This window comes from Falco peregrinus, chromosome 3 (genome assembly GCF_023634155.1).
Source record: "Falco peregrinus isolate bFalPer1 chromosome 3, bFalPer1.pri, whole genome shotgun sequence".
Lineage (NCBI taxonomy): Eukaryota > Metazoa > Chordata > Aves > Falconiformes > Falconidae > Falco > Falco peregrinus.
The window spans coordinates 113,361,945-113,381,385 of record NC_073723.1 but is presented as its reverse complement, the minus strand read 5'-3'; the positions used below and the strand labels follow the sequence as shown (position 1 = coordinate 113,381,385).

Below are 19,441 nucleotides of genomic sequence, written 5' to 3'. Positions count from 1 at the left end.
GCTATTACTGGATTACTGTGGCTCTTATTTTGGGGAGGAAATATGCATGCAGGCATGAAAAGGAACTATTCCAGAAATTGAGTCCTTATAAAATGTTTTCTGATGGACATTTATGGTTGATTTTCTGACTGCTCCAATACTAGGTTCTGTCAGCAGGAGGCAGTGTAGAGGATGGCGTAGTGCAATACCAGGTGCATGCGCGTAGCTCCAGCAGCACTGTAGTGCTCGGTTTCCTCTGATGTTGCAGAAGGTGAGATGGATCTATATACAGTGAGTAAAATGCAGCTATTCCGGTTCCTTCGTTCCCAGCAGGAGGCTCTCCTGGGTGAGGAATGCAGCGCCCGCTCCTTTCCACCCCCAGCAGCAGGAGGTGCTGAAGGGAGCCTGTGAGATATCCCACAGCCCCTTGGTCTTATCTTCCAGCAGGGAATGCTGTGCAGTATCCCATGACTGGGCTGACCCTGCCATGTCAGTACTGAAGCCATCGAAACAAATGGCGTTCGGCAAGTAATTTGTAGCTACTGCAGTCCCATCTTTGCTCAACAGAAGTATTTGGCTCCCTTCTTAAAAATGAGGGATTTACTTGATTCCTGAGTATTTGGGTGTCTGGTACACAGTGACATTTTCCTGCTTAGGGGGAGCGAAAGGGACCTTCATATTACTGTATTTAGACCTGCTGCTGAATGTGATGATTTCTCATGCCTTAAATGGATGAATATCTTCCCCAGGAGTAAGTGAGTGAGTGTGTGTGTCTCTCTCTCTCCCCCCCTCTCCCTCTCAGTCTCTCTCTCCACTGTTTAACGTTCACAAAGATCGTCACGTTTAGCTAAAACAGGGCAAATTTGAAAGTGTTTAAAAGGAAAGGCTTTTCTTAAGAGATGGCACTTTTCATTTCTCCAAGCCAAGAATCCTTGTGAAAAGAAAACACAACTGAACGCAGAGATGTGATGAAAAAGTATTGTCCTGCCTGTGTACATTTTATATACATAGAAGGTTTTGAAAATAGAAAGTGCCTGGACAACAGCAGTTGGTGAAATGTGGAAAATATGTTGCTGAGGTATGTGCCTTGCAGAGTGACTTACGAGGTTTACAGTACAAGCATCCCCGCGGGTTCATTTTTCCCCCCTTTTCCTCCATGTTGCCAGTGTTCAGTTCATTTACCTCAAGATTTCTGGTGCAGCATAAAAGGCAGTTTTCTTCAGCTGCCCTTTTCCCTCCCTTAGTTTTGCCTTTTACAACTTTTACCAGTTCGGTAGGTCACAGTTTTTCCTTTCCCCCACCTGATGAATCCCAGAAAACTCCATTATAGCTGTTGTTGCTCAAAAAAGTCTCTCGGCCTCTGGCTGCTGATGGGCTCTTTGTGTACTTTGTTGAAGAGACCTAAGCCACCAGCAGAGAATTTGGAAGACACCAGACCTTCCTACCAGCAGGTATTGTCGTGAATCACAAATTTTGTTCCTCTGTCTCATGTTCTTTGTCTTTCCAGCATAGCAACAGTTGTAGGGTGAGTATTTTGGTTTTTATGAACAGTGTAGCTTCACTGCTAACTTGTAATTTTTTTTTCTTTTGGGGTTTTTTGGGTGGTTTTTTTCCCCCTAGAAGCAAAGATCTTAGGTCAGCTGCCCTGTGAAATGTTTAGCCTACTGGCCAGTAGGCACTGAGAATGGCATCACATTAGCTGAAAGATTAGCAGGTAGCGAACCTTTTTTCTGCAGAACAAGACAGACGGCAGCAGCAGTTACACACCGTCTGGCTTATTCAAGTACTCAATTTTACTGTGTAATCAGCCTCTGGTTTGACACAGGAAGAATAACAACACCCTGGCTGGTAAGTTCAGTGGGTTTGTAATGTGGTTTCTATAGGTCCTTGATAGCGCACAGAAAGCAGGCGGAAGGAGTTCCTCTGAATGGTGTCATTTGAAAATGTTTCAGTGAAACCCTGTGAGCCTGTGCTGTCCAAGAGGAAACGGTATCAGGCTGGTGCTTTCCAGTCATTTGAGGATATAAAAGCTCCCTTTTCAATAGCGGCAAGAGAAATGTGAGGAACTCAAAAAATGTGATGAAGTGGGAAAGGGTTAAGAGATGTCTCCTGGTCGTCTTTGTCCAGCCTTCCTCATGCCCAGATGTGATAAATAAGTCCTATGTGCATCTTCGTCAGAAGCAGGAAGGATTTTTTTTATTGCCTTTTGTGTGTTGGGGGTGTAACCTAACAGTGTTTGGGATCAGAAGGAAGAGGATGGGCTGTAGGATCCCTTCTGATCTTGCTGCTTTGCTGCACGATGTTTTGTAAAGTATTTTACTTATGTGTGCACCTCAGTTTCCACAGGTGATGGTAAAAAACCACTGGCTGGTAAATACAGAGATGCGATAAAGACAAGTTGCAGAGAAAGCCAACTTTGGGCACCAGGTTTCATGCCGGGTCCTGCAGCTCAGACAAAAACCTAAACCCTGCTGTACCCTGGGGCAAGAGCCCATCCCCCGCTGCGGGCTGGGAGAGCCGGGCAAGGCTGCAGCGCCCGGCTGTAGCCACTGTCCCCTAATAGCCCAGCCTGCCCAGGTGTGGGAGAGGGGCTGCCGGCGCCGGAGGGGGGCAGGTATGGTTCTTCGGGCAAGTGCGTGCTTTGTAGTGACTGTGTTCTCCTCTTGATTTCATCTTTAGTAGGGTGGGGGACCTGGCTGCATTTCCAGTACCCACCTCACCCCGGTCTGGGGTTTGCTGGGAGGGTTGCCGGGTCTGGCCTGGTGGGTGCCGGTGGAGGGAAGCACGGTATGAGCTGGGCTCTGCCCGGCGCAGGGGGGGGCTGGGGTAACCCGGTCTGGGTCTGCTCCACTGCTTTTTGTCTGCAGTGCCTGCTGCAGGAACGGAGGCTGCCTTTGCCTTTCCTTTGGTGGGGCAGTGTGATGCTTGGGGAAAACAGGCTAGACAGCAGGTCCAGAGTAGATTTTTGTGGAAAACCCTTTTGTGTGGAATTCAGGGTCTCTGTGCTTTGCTAGACCTCCATAGCCCACAACATAGCAGGCTGTGGGGCATGTGTTTCCCAAGGGCTTTGACAACAGGAAGCTTTGTAAGGTCCCTTCTGTTAGTGGTGCTTCATGTTAAGCCCAAATTGTATGTGGTGGTGAACCTGCACGCCCCAACCTGGGGTAAACTTGAGCCTGGAGTCTGCCAGCCAGGACTGGACTTCTCATCCTGGTGGGTCGTGTGCAAGTGCAAAGCAAGCGAGGGGCTTGGCCTCCCGGCGTTGAAAACGTAAATAAGGGGTTGCTGGGAGGTGAAGCACGGGCAGTGATTTACTAAGGGCACAGGAGAGTGTCCAGCTTTCTTCATTTTCCCTTTTATTGTCTTATCCCCACACTGCTGCTTCCTCAGGAGCCAGCCTCCAGAGCCAGCCACATCTCTAGAGCTGTGTCCACCTATTATGCTCATGAAAGGCTGGCTCTTACTACTATGTAACTCTAAACAAATGAAATAACATAATGGAAATGTACCTCAGACGAATTTTGGGGTATTATGGAAGATGGAGGGCAGGGCCCAACTCCTCCACTTGCTGTGTAGTAGAAGCTCTGAACTGCGCACTTGTCGATTTGAGGGGCTGGCATGGGCTCTCCCAGCTCAGGGAAAAAAACAATCCCATCCTCAAAAGGGAGCAAGCACTAACCTAATAAAGGCACCAGCTGGACGAAGGGAAAACCAGCTCTTTGGAAAAAAAAAAAAAAAAAAAAAAACCAACCTCCTTTCATTAGAAAAATAATATATTTCATCCAAATAAGGTAAAAATATTTGAAATGGGGCAGAAGTGAGCACTAGGCAGCATCTGTCAGGCCCTTTCTGAAAAGGGGAAGATTATTACACTCAATTACAATTTATTTTTGTAAAGTGTCTTTCAGACTAAAAATCTCCCCAAATGCTTCGCAAGGACTTCTCAGGGGTTACTTACAATATGGAGCATCTTAGAACACCCCTGTTTTCCCACCAAGCCCTTCTTTTCTGCATCTGCTGAAGGGTTTAACCCTTCAGGATTTTTTTTTTTTAATTCTATATTTGCACAAATAATGAGAGAGATTTTATGATGATGGCTGCAGGAACATGCCTGAAGAGGAGTAGGGAAGGATCTGACATTGTATTTTTTTTCTGTTTTAGGTAAAATATTGGCTTTTCCTTAGGCCTCTGTCTCCTGAGTGAAAAGGTGATTAGCTGGATAGGGCTGATTCAGATGATCTAGAAGTACGACTGGCTTATTTGTTGCCTGTTTTTCTTTCTGTGTCTGTCACTTTGCCAGCCTGCTTGTCTGTCTCTCAGTCACTTTGTCTGCTTGGCATGCCTGTTTTGTGCAGCATCCCTGTTGTTTTTTCAGTCTTCCGTCATGCCTGCCTGTCTCATAGTGCCTAGTTTCCTGTTTTTTTCTAACACTTCAGAAACTGACTGCTTCCAACTTTATCCCTCTGCTTCTGTAAGCTAGTACTGTGGTTTTATCTGTTTGGAGCTGGAGTTACCTCTTTAGAATGAATTTCTTTAATTGATTTCTTTAAACCAGAGCAAAATCTTGGGCGGATGTTCTTCCATCTCTTTAAACAGATTTGCTTTACTTAAGCAGTTTCAGCTGAGGTGTGCGCACAAAAGGCCATGGACTAAATTGCTGCAGCTTTCCTACACAGATGAACTACTCTTTGCTTCCTGCCTTCATACAGTATCTACAGTAGATTTCATCTCTGCACGCCTGTTTGCTCGCTTAGTTGCATGTTTCTGTGTCTGTGCATTGCTGTGCAATAGTATCAACACTCGCACTGCAGCAGCCAGCAGGTTTTGGGTGTGAGAGGGAGGCTGGGGCTCCCGCTTGCTTCCCAGTGTCTTCTGTGCCCCAGAACGAGCTGGGGATGTTTGACTGAAACTGGAGCATCACACTGTTGCATCTCTTTCTTACTTACTTTTTTCCCCAGCTCTAAAAACCATGGGCAGGGTTGGCTGGTTGGCATAAACCAGAGAAGCGCAGTGACTGCCCCGGCCGTGGGTGTCCCTCCGTGGCTGCGGGGGTGGCTGCGGTGCTGCCCCCAGCCACAGGCCACAGCTGGTCCCCCTCCATCTCGTGGGCGCAGCTGGCTCTAGCCCAGATGTGACTCGCGGGGCTGGAGCCTGGTAGCCCAGCTGAACAAACCAGCTTGCCTCTCTGCCAGAGGCTCTGGCTTGCTTTGGCCACAGACCAAACGGCTTTGCTTTACCCTCTTCAGTGCGTCGGACGGTAGAGCTGTGGTGTTTAGGCAGAGCTTGGCTGTGGGCTGGGACCCACAGGAGGCTCCTAGGGGCTGCCAGTGACAGCAGGGTGACAGCAAGGTGACAGCAAGGGCTCGGCAAACGGTGAAGCTGGCTTCATGGGGAGAGCACAAGGCAGCACCCTGCCCTGTGGGAAGGGGAGGGGGCAGGGAAAGGCTCAGTCTGCCTGTCAGATAAATCTTCATCTGTTTACTTAAATCCTCAGTGTTTCTTCATTTGTTTGTTTAAGAGTTTCCCTGCCAAAAAAGAGCAAAAGAAAGGAGGGAAGCTGCCTCCGTTGGCCACCCCTCCTCAGCCAGGATGGGCCTGGGGCACTTCAGGGGCAAGAGCGGGACTAGGGGCCACAGCACCCAGCCCTCCCCCCAGTGGGATAAAGGGGTCTGCCTCTGGAGGGGCTGTGTGAGCAAAAGCTTGGCCCTTGAAAGGGAAGATGCATGTTAGGGGCTCTGGAGAGCCCGCTGCTTGCCCCAGAGCTGGCATGAAGAACTTGTCATCCCTTCTAACACCTACTGTACCTAAAAATGCTGTTTGTCCCCTCTTTGCCCTCCCCCCTTTGGTAGAGACTGTGGCCCCCGGAGTTAGGTGCTGCCAGCTTTCAGGTACTGGTGAAGTTTCGTCTAGACAGCAGACAAGAAACCCAAAAAGCAGGGTCTTCCTGCCTGAATGTTGTATTTCCACGTAACAGTGTCAGCAACAGAAGGACTCAAAAGCATCTTGCCTTTCCTTACCTTTTTATAGATATCCGTAAAATGTACCAGGTGTAGTACATACCACACGTGCAATTCCTTCTCGTGCTAGCGCGTGCATTCACCGAAAGTGGCACACTTTTCTTGTCCCCACACAAGTATTAGGCAAAGCTGTGTATTTTGCTGTAGCTATGCATGTGCAGGTCTTACTCTCATGCACACTCTCACTCTTTCCAAGTTTGGTCATATTCAACTTAAGGTCTGCCTTGATTTGTGGAGAAAGGCAGAAATTATTTATTTATTCGTGTGTGTGTGTGTGTGTGTGCATGCATGTGTGAAGCTCAAAAACCATTCCCAACAACCTACATGCTTTTGCTGTTTGGAATAGGTACAAGCTGGTTGTTGACTTTCAGAGAAGTCTTTAAAGTTCATGTTCCCTTTGAAGATAATGTGAGATTTTATTGTCATGTTTGAAAGCTTCAGCCTCCTGTGTAGATTGCATGCAGATTGGGGGTGGGGGGTGGGGATATTTGGTTATAGCTCCTCTCCTTCCCTTTTCCCAAGAGCTGCTTCTTTAAAAGGGCTTCCCATGGTCTTCAAATAAGCCACCTGCAGGTTTGTGAACACAATTTTGCGCCTGTGCACAGCAGCCCAGAAGTGCAAATGCAAAGAGTGGCTGTGACACAAGCAGTCGATGCAGTCTGTATGTACCATGTAGCAGGATCCATGGTTCAGAACTTTACTTACTGCAAAGGGCTTGTGCAGGACTGTGAAGGAAGTTTTAGAGGTCAAGTGAAAGTCTTAGCTTTAAACTCTTTGCCCACAGTCTCTTGTTCACTTCTATGTCATAGTACTTCTCTCTTGCTTTGTGTTATTACACCCAGTGCCCAGTGAAAATATTTTTCCCAGGAAGTCTCAAGGCGTTTATATCGATTAGCTAGTTGTTACCTGTTAATGGCTGGTTTCTGTCTTGGCTCCCATACCTGAGCAACACGGACAGTTCCAAAAGCTGGTTCAATTAATTTTTTTCTCCATTGTCTGAATGTTTTTTCCCCTTTTTTGTCTGTGTTCTGTTAAAATTTCTACTTCTGTTCTCTTGTGCTGTTGCAGGGAAGGGGATGTGTTAGAATTAACTCTTGCGAGCCTTCTAAGAGTTAGGAGTTGCCAGTCCTGCCACCTGATCAGAGGCGTGCCCTGTTTTCTCAGCAGTAGGTTTCTCTAAAGCTGCAGCAGCACATGTGTGGTTCCCCTTTCCTGCCCTAGGGATTCCCCTGGAACCGGGCTCCTGTGGGCATCTCAGCCACGCTCATACCCAAGGACTTGACCACTTCTATGCTAAGATCCTGCTCAGCTGCAAATTTGCTTCTCAAGTCTAGAGGTGTAAATATGGGCTAATTTAACAGACCTATTTCCCTAGCAAGTCTTCAGGTCTTTGTTAATGGCGTCATGCCTTAGGAAGGCAGTGTTGAGCATTGGTCCTTGGAAGCTGTAAGTTACGCCCTGTGTATGTTGTGCATCATAACAGCTGCTTTTCCTCTACCAGTAAGCATCAGAATTCTGAATTTCCTTCTGTCTGGGTGTAGGAGGCATTGTGCTACTAGAGTAAATATCCTCCCAGTCGGACATGCTTTGCTGTGTTCTGTACTCAGCTGAGCAAGCTGTGAGGAGCATTTTGCTGGGCACGTGCGCCAGCACTGCACACCTGATGGTGTGGCTCAGGGATGATCGCTGGCTGCCCCACACCGGCCGCGCTGCGTCCTGGTCTGCACAGCTCCCTGGGAGGTGGTGGCTGGACTGAAGAGGAGTTAGGTTTGGAGCCAATAAGAGCTAGTAAGAAAGATTCCTGCAAATTAAATGAATGCCTACAAAACAGTACAAAAACTGTTCCTTGTAGGTCAGGGACATAAGGAGAGGTGTAACGCACAGTGGTTTTTTTCCTAGTAATCTCTAAAAATATGCTTGCTAGACTGTGTGTGAGAAGCACTCGGATGAGTAGCGATGATAGTCTTTCTGAGCCACTGTGATGGCTATTACCTTCATTTGTAGCCAGCGCTGACAGTCTGCTGTCTTTGTTTCTGTCCTTGTTGGGCAGCTCTTATGGCTTCTGCAAGGACAGGTTTGCATGTGCTACGGCTGGACTAGGCATGTTTGGTTAATGGCATCTAAAAACCAGGATGATTGGAAGCAGCAGCAGAACCATCTGGTCTCCTGGTCTGTGTCCTAGAATACCTTGAATGCTGCTTGTTTATGTTTGAGGCAATTGAACTTCTGCTGCCTCTGTTGGTTTAAAGTCTTGAGTAGTTCGGAGAGGGGAAAGCAGTGCTGCTCCTTTTGAGTTTCATGTTTGGGCTGGTGCCAGGGGATACTCCTGCTGTGGGTGCATATGTTGGTGGGTGCTGCAGGAGACTTGGTAGTGTGCTGAAAAGCGGATATCCAGTGTCTTACGTAAAGCAGGCAGTGTAGGTTTGTGGCTCTGTGTGTAACCGTAGGGTCCTGGTCTCACCAAAAAAAATGTTGTTACAGAGTACGCTTGATGTAATCGAAGTATTACAACTGCCCAGTTCTTGTCCTGACGTTAGAACGAGCAGCCTCGCTAGGCATCTGCTGCTTTCCATGGCTCACCAGCTGCAGGGACAGGGTGCAGAGCCGCAGATGCACAGCTGCAGTGTCACCAGTTGTGAGGGCTTGGAATGTATGCAACAGTGAGGCTTCAATTTGTTCATCTTGCAGCTTCTCCCATGACTTAGTCGTTCTTTTATGAAGTGCAGTCAGAGTTCCACAGGGAGCAGGCAAGTTCCAGCAAGAGCTTTCAAGCAGCGAATGTCAATGTCGTTCACATCCCCTGCCGGTCCCCCCCGCCCCGGAAACAGAGTCATGTAAATATCCCATGTGCTGTGGGCAGAGCTCCAGTGAGAACAAACCTCTGTGCTCCAAGGTCGGATTAGGAGCGTGTTCAGATAATGACATCTGAAAACAGGATGGCTGGGAGCTGCAGCAGAGCAGTGAGGGGGCTTTGAAAGAGAGAGGAGTCTAATCCTCTCTGCTAATAAGAAGGCAGCTGCTGCCAGTGCATCAGGCTTGGCAAGCGCCACTTTGCTGCTTCTGGGTTCTTTTGGCGGGTGGCAGGCGCAAAGACCCAGCTGCTTTGAGATAGTAGGGGAAGAGCCACACAGGAGGGGTTTTCTTTGCTTTCTTTGAGTAGAACAAGAACTTTGCCATTGCTTCCCCCACCCCCGGTCCCCAGGAGCACTTTGGCAGGACAGGCGTCAGGGCAGTGTTTCGTGCCAGGCCAGTGCCTGGGAGCAGTTCAGCTGGCACCGCAGAGCCCGCGACCGGCTGCGCGGGCGTGGATGCACAGACACCCCGACACTTGCCATCGGTGCAGAACCAGTTGCAGCTCCCGAGTGCTCGAGCCCAGCCTTGTCAGGAGGGCTGGGTGTGTGCTGCCCTGTGTGCAGTCTCGGTGCCTCACCAGTGGATGAACAGCAGTGGGCAGGGTGGAAGGCGGGGGTCGGCACAGAGGCAGCTTTTGTGCAGTTTTGATCCGTTTACAAATTTCCCCGAGGACCACTGGGATGGTGCCTGCTGTGGGCTCCCACTGAGGGGGCGAGTACTCGGGGACATGTCGGGACCTGGCGGGTAGCGCGAGGGCAGTTGCTCTAGAGCACATGAAGTGCTGTGAACATGCACGTTTCCCCCCTCCTCCCCCGCAAAGTAACTTGCTTAGTTCCACGTAAAAATGGCATCTACTGCCTGTCCCCAGCTGCCTCGTCCAGAGCAGGGATGCTGGTGATGGAAAGCTGTTCTAGCCCCAGCTCCAGTGTGGAAGTGCCCAGGCCTGGGGTGAGTCTTGGGCAGGAGAACGGTGGGGACAAGCTGCCGCAAGCGTGCAGTGGTTTTATCTAATCTATTGTTCCTTTACAGTCAGCGTTTGTGACTGCTGGATCAGTTGCACCAAGGCAGTGTTGTGTCATGCTCTGGCTGTCAGGACACGCTCTTGCCTGAGAGACGTTCTCATCCCCGATGGCCTCGCTGTACTTTACAACCGCGTGGGCTATGCCAGTTTCTGCAGCAGGAGAAAACCTATGGAGTGGCCAGGTAAGGGGTGCTTGCTCTCAGATCTTAGATGCATGGCATACAGCTTTGTGCATTCTTGCCAAGTTCTGCCAAAGTATACGGCTTCAACCTTGCGTTTTGGTGACTAGTGGGTCTATTAGCCCCCCAGCCCTTCTATGCAGACAGGATGCCTCACCTCTCTCGTTAGGGTGACAGTCAACCGTCGATTGATTTAGTGGGCTTGGAATGTCATTGTAAGGTTTCAGGTGGGTTACAGCAAGCACGGCTCCACCACGGTCCCAACCCACCACCCTGAGTTTGCAGGCCAAGGTAGGAAGGGAAAAGTCAAAATGTGAGTAGTCACTTCTCTCCTTCCAGGTCCCAGTTTAGCAGATCATGGACACGTAAGTATCGCTTCTGTCAGGGGCCCCAGTGAGCGCTTCAAGTAAAGCTACAGGGCTGCATAAAAAGCTCGAGGCCAGAGTCCATATATATTAAAATGGGTGCAAGGCATTACTAGGACTCCAGTGCTTTAAAAGACCCCAACCGCTACAAGACTTGTTAGTTCTTAAAAAAATAAAACCCTTCAATCAAGAAGACAACTCGATCACTTAAAACTTTGGGGTTTTTTTTCCAGTTTTTATTGAGTGAAAATGTCAAACCTTGCATCAGTCATGCAAAAAAAAATCAAATAAATAAAACACATATATTAAATTTCTAATAGCACTAAATTCAAGTGGAAAAATATTCAGTTCTTAATAACGCAGGTGCTGAAGAGACCAGATTCAAGTAAATCAGAGCACACCATCCTGTTTAGGGTGTTTTTTTTTCACTTTCTGCATTTTTGTCTCAAAACCTATATATATATCTATATATCTATATATATGTATATACATATAGATATATACACACACACATATATATGTGCATACATATTATTTTTATATTTATATATATACACATACATATTTATAAAACATTAAAAAGAGCATTGGTGGTTCAAGCATTTATTTCCCCCCCCTCCCCCACGGAAAGAAAAAACAACAACAAAACAAAAAAAAATTACACATTTAAAATTCAAAATGAGCTAGCAATGGCTTATAGTCCTAGTGTGCAATATGGATATTACAAAAGGCTAGAATCCTCCCTCTTTGTCTTTTTTTTTATTTTTGTTTTTTAAAGTTTTTTTTTTTGCTACATTGGAAATTTTTTTTTATTTTTTATTTTCTTTACAAAATTCCTTCCACGCAGACTTTAATCCAGTTGAGTTTGTGGCTAGAATGAACAATCTAGTCAATAGTTTTTATTTATTTCTTTTTTTTTTTTTTTTTTTTTGCTCTTCAGCAGTGAATGGTAGCAGAATCAGGAGGGTCCATCTGAAGGTTTATTTTGTTTGGTTTTTATCTTGTTTTGGACAGAATAGTTCCATTTCCTCTCTCCTCTTTCCCCCTCCTCATACAGATCCCCCACACATACACAGTGGGATCCCTCTCTTTCTCTGGTCGTTCGTTTAAGCACATATTTCAATAGCGTTGTATTAACAGTCCTGTTGATATGATAGCTTGAAGTGAAAAGCCACCTCGCTGTAACAGGGATCTCTGTGCTGCTGAGGCTTTGTTCAGAAAAGCACTTAAGCATGGGCTCAGACCTGTGCCCGTTCAGAAAGCATCTGCTTAAGAGTTTTGCTGGATTAAAGCCTGAACACAGCAGAATAAAAAGACGGGTTTAACTTTCCTGACTTCTTGTTGTTGTTGTTGTTGCGAATAGAGACATAGTAAGAGGTTTACAGAAACAGGACTTGGCAAAGGCTCTGGGGGTCGGGCCAGCCTGCTGGGTGGCCCTGTCTGGAAGGGCAGTGGCCACTGTCCTCCGAGGGTGCCTGACCTTCTGCGCGTCAGGCCCTGATCGCTGGTCACGTTCAGCAGTAGCCTGTTGGGAAAGCAAGCTCGTTCCCTGTGCCAGCTCCCGGAGAGGAGGCAATAGAAGTTTGGGAGAAAGGCTGAGATGTTAGGGAGAAGTAGGGTGCCTTGGGGGAGAAAATGGTGTGCATAGATAAACACAGGCCCTTCTGGCACACTTAGCCACCCAGAAGGACATGTGGAACAGGGCCCCATCCAGCACGGACCGCACCTGCCTAAGGCTGCCTCCTGGGACGGTGCGCTGCGTCCAGCGCCCAGCACGCCAGGCTGGCGTGAGCAGCGCTACCTAGTAGGTCTTTCACCCCTTTCTCCACACACTTCTGCTCTCTCCCACTGTTGTGCAGTGATTCAGCCAGTGGAGTCTGGTGAGATGTGTAAGGGGAGAGGTAAAACCGCTATGTCAGGGTGCAGGTTCCCAGCTCCTAACAGCAGGGAAACAGCCCGTCTCTCCCGCACAGAACCAGGGCCCTCGCGAGCCCCGTGCCTCGCCCCTGGAACCAGACCCCCCCTCGCCTTCGGCGCCAGCAGCGCGCCCAGGCAGGTGTCAGGTGAACCTCGCGGGGTGTTGTACTGAAGGCAGTAGGCTCGATCCTGCTCCCACAAAAGTCACTGACAGACATGTTGATTGCAGCGGTACAACAGAAACACATTTGCTTTGCAAGATGTGGCTTGTGCTACAGCCAAGGATTCCTCTTGGAGCCCATCACCGTACTATCTAAATAGTTGAATATGGGGAAAATGTACAAGTACAGAACCTGCAGCAAATGCCGTTAAAAGTAAAATCTTTTTGCCCCATGCAATTTCTCGAAATTCCAGGGCCTCATTCCCTCACTCTGCCCCAGGAACATGAGCTTCATTATATGCAAGAACTGGGTTGTGCTAGAAAACACACGGTTGAGGGCAGGGGATATACCAAACAAAACAAAAACAAACAAACAAAAAAAACACCCCTATAAAAATAAAAGCCACACAAATAGCTGATAGAGGAAAAGAACTCCAAAGAATTAAATAAACTACAAACTAGTAATAACAATATTTCATTTGTTTTGTTTTCATTTGTTTCATCTCTACAAAATTCAAGTTAGAATTCAGAATCGTGCAGCTCCGGTCAGTGCTAGGAGTGTGAAGTCAGCCTCAAACCGCAGCATTAAGGCCCCCCCCATCCCCTGCCACCCCCTACAAACAAACACTACATTGAAGGAGGGGGAAAAAAAAGAGAAAAAAAAAAAAAAAAGAGAGAGAAAAAAAATTTGCACACAATTAACCATAATCTAAGGGCTACCCAGAAGGCAGGTGACCCCCCCACACCATCCCTCTGGCATTGGTGGTTTCTCTTTTGTTCTATATATAGTAATAACCTTTACAGGAAAAATACTGTACAACTTTTTTTTTTTTTTTTTTTGCCTTTCCTTTTGAAACATTATCTGAACATTCTGTCCCCACATTTACACAGCTGAGCTGCTTGTTTATAAATCAGACCTGATCTGCACCAGTTCCTTAGGGAAATAATTAAAAAAAAAAAAACACCAAAAAAAACCAACCTAAACTTCTCGAGGCTTTTATCTGTTAAGGGTAAAAACAAATTATGGGGATCCCTTGGAGCTGAAGTGCTCATGGAATTGGGGGGGGGAGGGGGCGCCTGCATGACATTAGAAAAAAATAATTAGGGTTTTTTTTTTAAAAAAGGGACAAACTTCAGACACAAGGAACCTTTTGCTAGGCTGGTATACTTACAGACTGGCACTGAAATAACTTATTAGAATTAATTCATATGGCTAGTCCTTCTGGAGTGCAGGTGTATGTAGACAAGCCTCCTCTCTCTGACTCAGGTGAGGATTTGGGGTCAAAGCTACTGTCCCACCTGTCAGGAGTCCGGGACAGTATTCTGTAGTGTGTGTTCCCAGACTGGACTAGGAAAAGGGAGCAGGAAAGAGCTTGTAGCCAGGGGAAAGCCCAAGCTTCTGAATGTTGTAGCTCTCAACACAGTATCATTGCGTTTGCTTATGCAGTGCCCAAGCTATTAGCCCTACTTGTCAAAATTTATCAGCATGGACCCAGAAATCCCTTAATTCTTAGCTGGCTACATCCCGGCCTCAGCTAGCATCTCCCCCCATCTTCGAGTTCTCTGTGCTGCGTGGGCTGCGGCAGCCTTAGGCTTTGGAGCTGTAAGAGTCATGACTGGGCCGGTAGCTGCCCCCGTGCTGTGGAGCAGCTGTGGCCCCCCAGCCCCGTGCTGAGCAGGACATCCCACAGTGGGATCCTGAATGTTCGCCTGCCGCCTCCTCCCTCTTCAGTGGTGCCTTCACCCTCTCCCAGATGTCACCAGAGATCTGTATCGGTCCACGTGGAAAGACAGACTTGCCCGCCCCCAGTGAAAGGCTGGGGCCAAGGGCTCGGGGAGTGGGGACATACCTGTCATCGTATGACTGCTTGGTCAGAGAGCAAGTTGTATTTTCAAGGCTGCTTTAATGGCTAGGACGCTCTTCTGTGAGCACGGTGCTCCTGGTGCTGCACCGTGGGACAGAGGTCAGCTCACAACCTCCTGAGATGGGGATACTGAAGCACCACAAAAACGCCTCACCCTCAACAGAGAGGAAGCACTGCGGGGTTGGGATGAGATGGAACTGGATGGGAGGTTAACCCCAGTCCTCCAGTGTGACAGACCCTGTAACTGCCCGCTGCGTTCTTCCCAAGTTACTTCAGCTAAATCCCTACAGGCAGAACAGCAGGGATGAGGAGAGGCATCCTACAGAGAAAGTGTAGACTGAGAAAGTTTTACAATATAAATAGCATTCAAAATTATTATCATTAATATTAAAAAGGATCTGGAAGAACAGAGGAGTGTCCCATTCCCACCCCTGCTCATTCATTAATGCATCCTCATTTATATGACAATAAATACCCACTCCCACCCTTGCTGTCTGATGCCATTCATTTAATGCTGGAGAAAGAAGGGGGGGAGGGGGGGAGAGAGAGAGAGAGAGTGCGCACCCCTCACCCCCTCCTTCCCACTGGCAAAAGCTGAGCTAGCTGTCTTTGTGACACCAATTCCTTGAATTTTATATATGTGTGTGTGTGTATACATTATATATAGAGAGACACACACACAAATATATATTTCTAAAATTCATTACCTGTTGTTCCCACCCACCCCCCTCCAAGAAGTGGAGATTATTATTAGTATCGTACAACTGAAAACATGGAAAAAAAAAACAAACCAGAAAGAAAAATGGGGGGATAGAGCCCCTCCCATAACAATGGGTCCCCAGATGGGCGCAGGCCCCACGCACCATGCAGGGAGCAAGGAAAAGCAGCTGGTACCCTCAGGGTTCGTGTCCATACAAAAGGGTATTTTTTGCTGTGTCCTGCCCCCAGGTTCTGTGATCTGCAGAATGAAGTGATGCAGCACCAGTCCTGCTGCAAACTTGTCTCTCTTAGGGGGCCTGTGGAGGAGCGTGGGTTTCCTTCCTTCCTTCCTCTCTCTCTCTCTCTCTCTCATGTGTGTGTGGCACGGAGTTTGTTTTTTACTTGCCATCCTGATCCTTGTTCTTGCCTCATATGGGGTCCTCTTAGTAATTCTGTGTCAGAGGAAAACCAAACCACTGCCGCTGCTGTCTCTGAGATTAAGGAGAAGCTGCTGGAGCAACAGTAGAGGCTGGGGCAGCAGCTGGAGCTGGAGCAGGAGCTGGGGCTGGAGTAAGGGCTGGCTCACCCTGTGGCCTGGAAGCATTGCCATGGTCTGTGGAAGAAGCAGCCTCCTCTGGTTCTCCATCTTCTTTAGTGGCCAGGCCCTCAGGGTCAGGCAGCGATTCTTCAGAATCTGTGTTCAGGTCTTCCTCTTCATCCTCCTCCTCGTCATCATCATCATCATCCTCCTCTTCGTCATCCTCCTCTTCTTCATTCATCTCCTCCTCATCATCCTCTTCATCCTCTTGGGAAGAGTCATCCTCATCCTCCACATCACCTGAGGCAGATGCCACCGCCCCCCTCTCCTGAGAAGCAGTCCCGGCTCTGCTCGGTGAGGGACCCTCAGTGACTTCCGACTGCTTCTTGCTGAGGTCCAGGGAATCATTGAGGCCCACACCAGCCGCGTTCTGCAGGAAGAAGAGGGAGCTGTTGTTGTCAGTGCTGAGGTTGAGGGAACTGTCCAGGTTGATGGAAGAGTTCTGGATGTCATACTCAAGGGTGGAGTGGGCAAGGCCCTCGGGGCCAGGAGAGATGGCAGGAAGCTCCCCTCGCTCCTGCTTCTCATGTTTGCGCTTGTGCGAGTCCATCTGTGACATGCCCACCACCGTGTGTTTGCAGCCAGGGTAGGTGCAATGGAAGTGGGAGCACTTGAGTTTGTACTTGCAGTCAGGCACCTCGCAGTCCACGCTTGAGCTGAACTGGCAGAAGCCAGCAGCACTGATGACATCCTGCTTGCCGTGGTGCTTACGGTGGGCTGTCACCTTGGTGCTGTCAGTGCAGCGGAAGCCACAGCGCAGACAGTGGAAGTGTGTGCTATTGCCAGAGAACTGACAGTCTGGGAAGTTGCAACTCAGTGAAGACTTGAAGCGTTTGAAATCATCCAATACCAGGTTGTCAACACGATCGTGATGCTGGGCGTGCTTGTACATGTGGGTACGGCCACAGAACTTGTAGCCACAATTCTCCCGCGTGCAGTGGTAGTGGGTAACCTTGAGAGAGAACTGGCAGCTGGAGTCCTTGCAGTCCTCGTAGAGGTCATAGCGCCGAAATCCCTCCAGCATCATCCCTTCATCCAGCATCTTGCGTGAGGATGCGGTCTTGCGGCGCTTGCCAAACGGGGACATGTCCTCAATAATCCAGAAGCGCTTTTTGGCCCCCGAGGCAGTTGGCATAGTGATGGTATTCCCTGAGGAGAAAAAGCGAAGAGTGATGTTGCTGGCAGCCAGGTCTCTCTTCAACTCCTAACCAGCCCGGCAAGCTCTGTATTTGCCAAGACACAATGCTGCAACTGCTCCCACCCAGCAGCTCATCCCTTCAGCTCTGAACTTCTCAAGGCTGCTTTAATGGCTCATTAAAGGAACATCCCTCAAGTAAGCCTGAACCCTGGGATCGTGGGCTGGCTGATGCCTGCCGGACATCGTGTATCCCACCTGGCCTCTAATTGCTGCTCTGGTGTACCTCCTGTTACCCGAATGCTAACTGTTGCTTCTCTGTTTGGCTACTCTCACAGTTTCTCCTGCTGCTTAGTCTCTAGTCCTGTTTTCCTCAATTCAGACTTTAATACAGACGAGCTGGCTTGTTCCAATCCAAGGACTGAGGTGTATTACTGTAGTTCACCTGGGCTGAAGTGGTAGAAGCATTTAAGCATGCTAAAAACTGGTACGTGTATGCAGCTTTCCCCTATCCAGGGTCTTGTAATACACTACAGTTGCCAAGGACAGGCAGGAAGTAAAGGAAGATCCCATGCGTGATTAAAACTGCAAGGGGGGGAATTTATAGAAATAGGATGGACTTTGGCCAGGAGACTGCAACATCCCTCACTGTAATGAGCCTACATATTACGATGAGTGCACTTAGAAAGACAGATGGACAGATGTTCAATGGGGCTAATTCTCATCATCACTAGCCAGTGGACTCTGAGAGAAAATACCAGTGCTACAGCTTTCCCTTGGGTCTCAAAAATCACATGATGCCCCTAGTAAATAAAGAGCCCTCATCTATCTTCCACTTTCATTCACGGGGCCAGCATAACTGGCTAGTGCTCACGTCCCCTAGGATCAAGCTGACATCAAGGACTCGACCTCATTATATCTATTAACTTTTTTTTTCTTCTTTGCTTGCTATTTCCAGAATCAAACTACAATCTCCAGTATCAACATGCAGCACAGACAAGGTTGGAGGCAAGAATTTTTCACCAGGTGCAGAATTGTGAGTGTAATTGGAAATTATAGCTCGCAACTAAAACCCTAAAACTTACTCTTTTTTTTTTTTTTTTTTTTAAACCTCTCTTCATGCTGAAACTGCCATCCTCCTAAAAACAGGCATGATTTGTGACATGCAGTGCCTGGGGCCTGAGAATCCAGAGCAGCTTGCATCCTTGCCTAGGAGACTGAAGAAACAGTCATCTGTTTGACTGTTGTATAATTTTTTTTTTTCTGGCCGATAAGCAGGTATTAAAAGAGATTAATTATACTTTTGCATTATCTGGCCCTTCCAATGACAACCCTTTAAGAGAAGGTGGCAGTCACTGAAGAAGCCCCCAGAAGTTAAACTGGCACTGTACGGAAAGATACAAGTCAATGGACATGGTAGCAGCAACGTAATCTCCCACATCGTTGCATGGCTGGGCTATACAGATTGCAGGATAAGCAAAGAACAAAAGATTTTTCCACAGCCATTTGTTACACGGCACGTTTGCTTGGACTGAAATAAGGATGCTGGCTTGGGGCATCTATGGTGCGACCATCTCAGTGATACGGAGCTGGTGGAAACTGCACTTTAAGGCTAATTTAACCAGCTACCAGTGAAAGAATAGCTTTCTGTCACTGTAGATTTTAAATTAGCAAGCTCTTAGCTACAGAATCTGTGACCAATTAACTGTCTGCTCCCCCTCTAAACATCTGGGATTGTTAAACCTAGCTGTCCGCTTCCAGGCGACTAGTGTAAGTGCATCGCTGCTGGGACAAATTGCTGCTAACCAGATCAACTCCTCCTTCAAAAAAAAAAAAAATTACAGCCAAACATCACATCTTTTATCATTAGTATGAATGCTCAGCTCGTCTGCCTTCAGACAGAAATAAGCATAAGCCATCTTAAGGGAAAGACTCTGCATGGGAAATAAGTACAAATTAAATTTTACCTGGTTTAAACTCAGTGTTTCTGCTTAGCTTTTACAACAGTTCAAACAGATGTGCTTAAAACTTTAGTTAAACCAATTCTGTTTTCTCATACAGGCAAAGTTTCACAGCAAGGGCATGAAAGAGGTGTAACTTGGTCTGCTCTCCTCCTTTAGCCACTGGACAACGTTCAGTCCCTAGCACCCGAGTGAAGATTACAAGCCTCAACAGATGTAATCCCAAGGAAATCTCAATGGTAAGTGCATGCCATGAGCTTGTCTTTTCAACTGCTAATGATGTAAACAAAAAAATGATGTCACTATACAAAGGTAAAAAGAAAAATATATTAATATATAGAGGAAAGCACAGCACAAGGTTAAGATGTTTCAGGTTACATGCAAATCAGTTAAAAAAAACCAACCCAGCAAAAATATAGTTTCTTGTGAATTTTGTTCATTTGAACACAGTCCTCCGGACAGACTCCTCCTTCTGCCAAGTCCCATGAGAAAAGCCTGTAAACTTCCAAGGGGAGATGGCCCTCCAGCTGCACTCCCAACCATCTACCCTGGATTTGTGCATTACTAAAACTGGCAGGAAGAATGACTGGGACATTTGTAGGCTGCCAGAATCCTCTTTTAAGTGTGAACTTTAAGCACAAATATGCCCTTAATTAACTAGAAAAGAGCTGGGAGTCGGGAAAAGAAGCCAA

The 19,441-nt window shown here is 47.7% G+C and overlaps 1 protein-coding gene and 1 long non-coding RNA gene across 8 annotated transcripts in view; one reads left to right on the top strand and one right to left on the bottom strand.

Annotated features, from left to right (window-relative positions):
• The first annotated feature begins 6,483 nt into the window (after positions 1-6,483).
• The window catches only part of LOC129784037 (uncharacterized), a 32,382-nt gene continuing 19,424 nt past the window's right edge, over positions 6,484-19,441 (top strand). Inside the window, exons 1-3 of the long non-coding RNA XR_008746300.1 lie at positions 6,484-10,052; positions 17,747-17,824; positions 18,850-18,988. This is a non-coding gene — a long non-coding RNA (uncharacterized LOC129784037). The remainder of the gene's footprint in view (positions 10,053-17,746; positions 17,825-18,849; positions 18,989-19,441) is intronic.
• Positions 11,311-19,441, bottom strand: part of CASZ1 (castor zinc finger 1) — a 208,189-nt gene continuing 200,058 nt past the window's right edge. For all 7 annotated transcript variants that reach the window (XM_055798847.1, XM_055798845.1, XM_055798843.1 and 4 more), the window contains one exon: positions 11,311-16,802. In XM_055798847.1, coding sequence (XP_055654822.1) covers positions 15,553-16,802 — 1,250 coding nt within the window. In that variant the 3' untranslated portion in view covers positions 11,311-15,552. The remainder of the gene's footprint in view (positions 16,803-19,441) is intronic.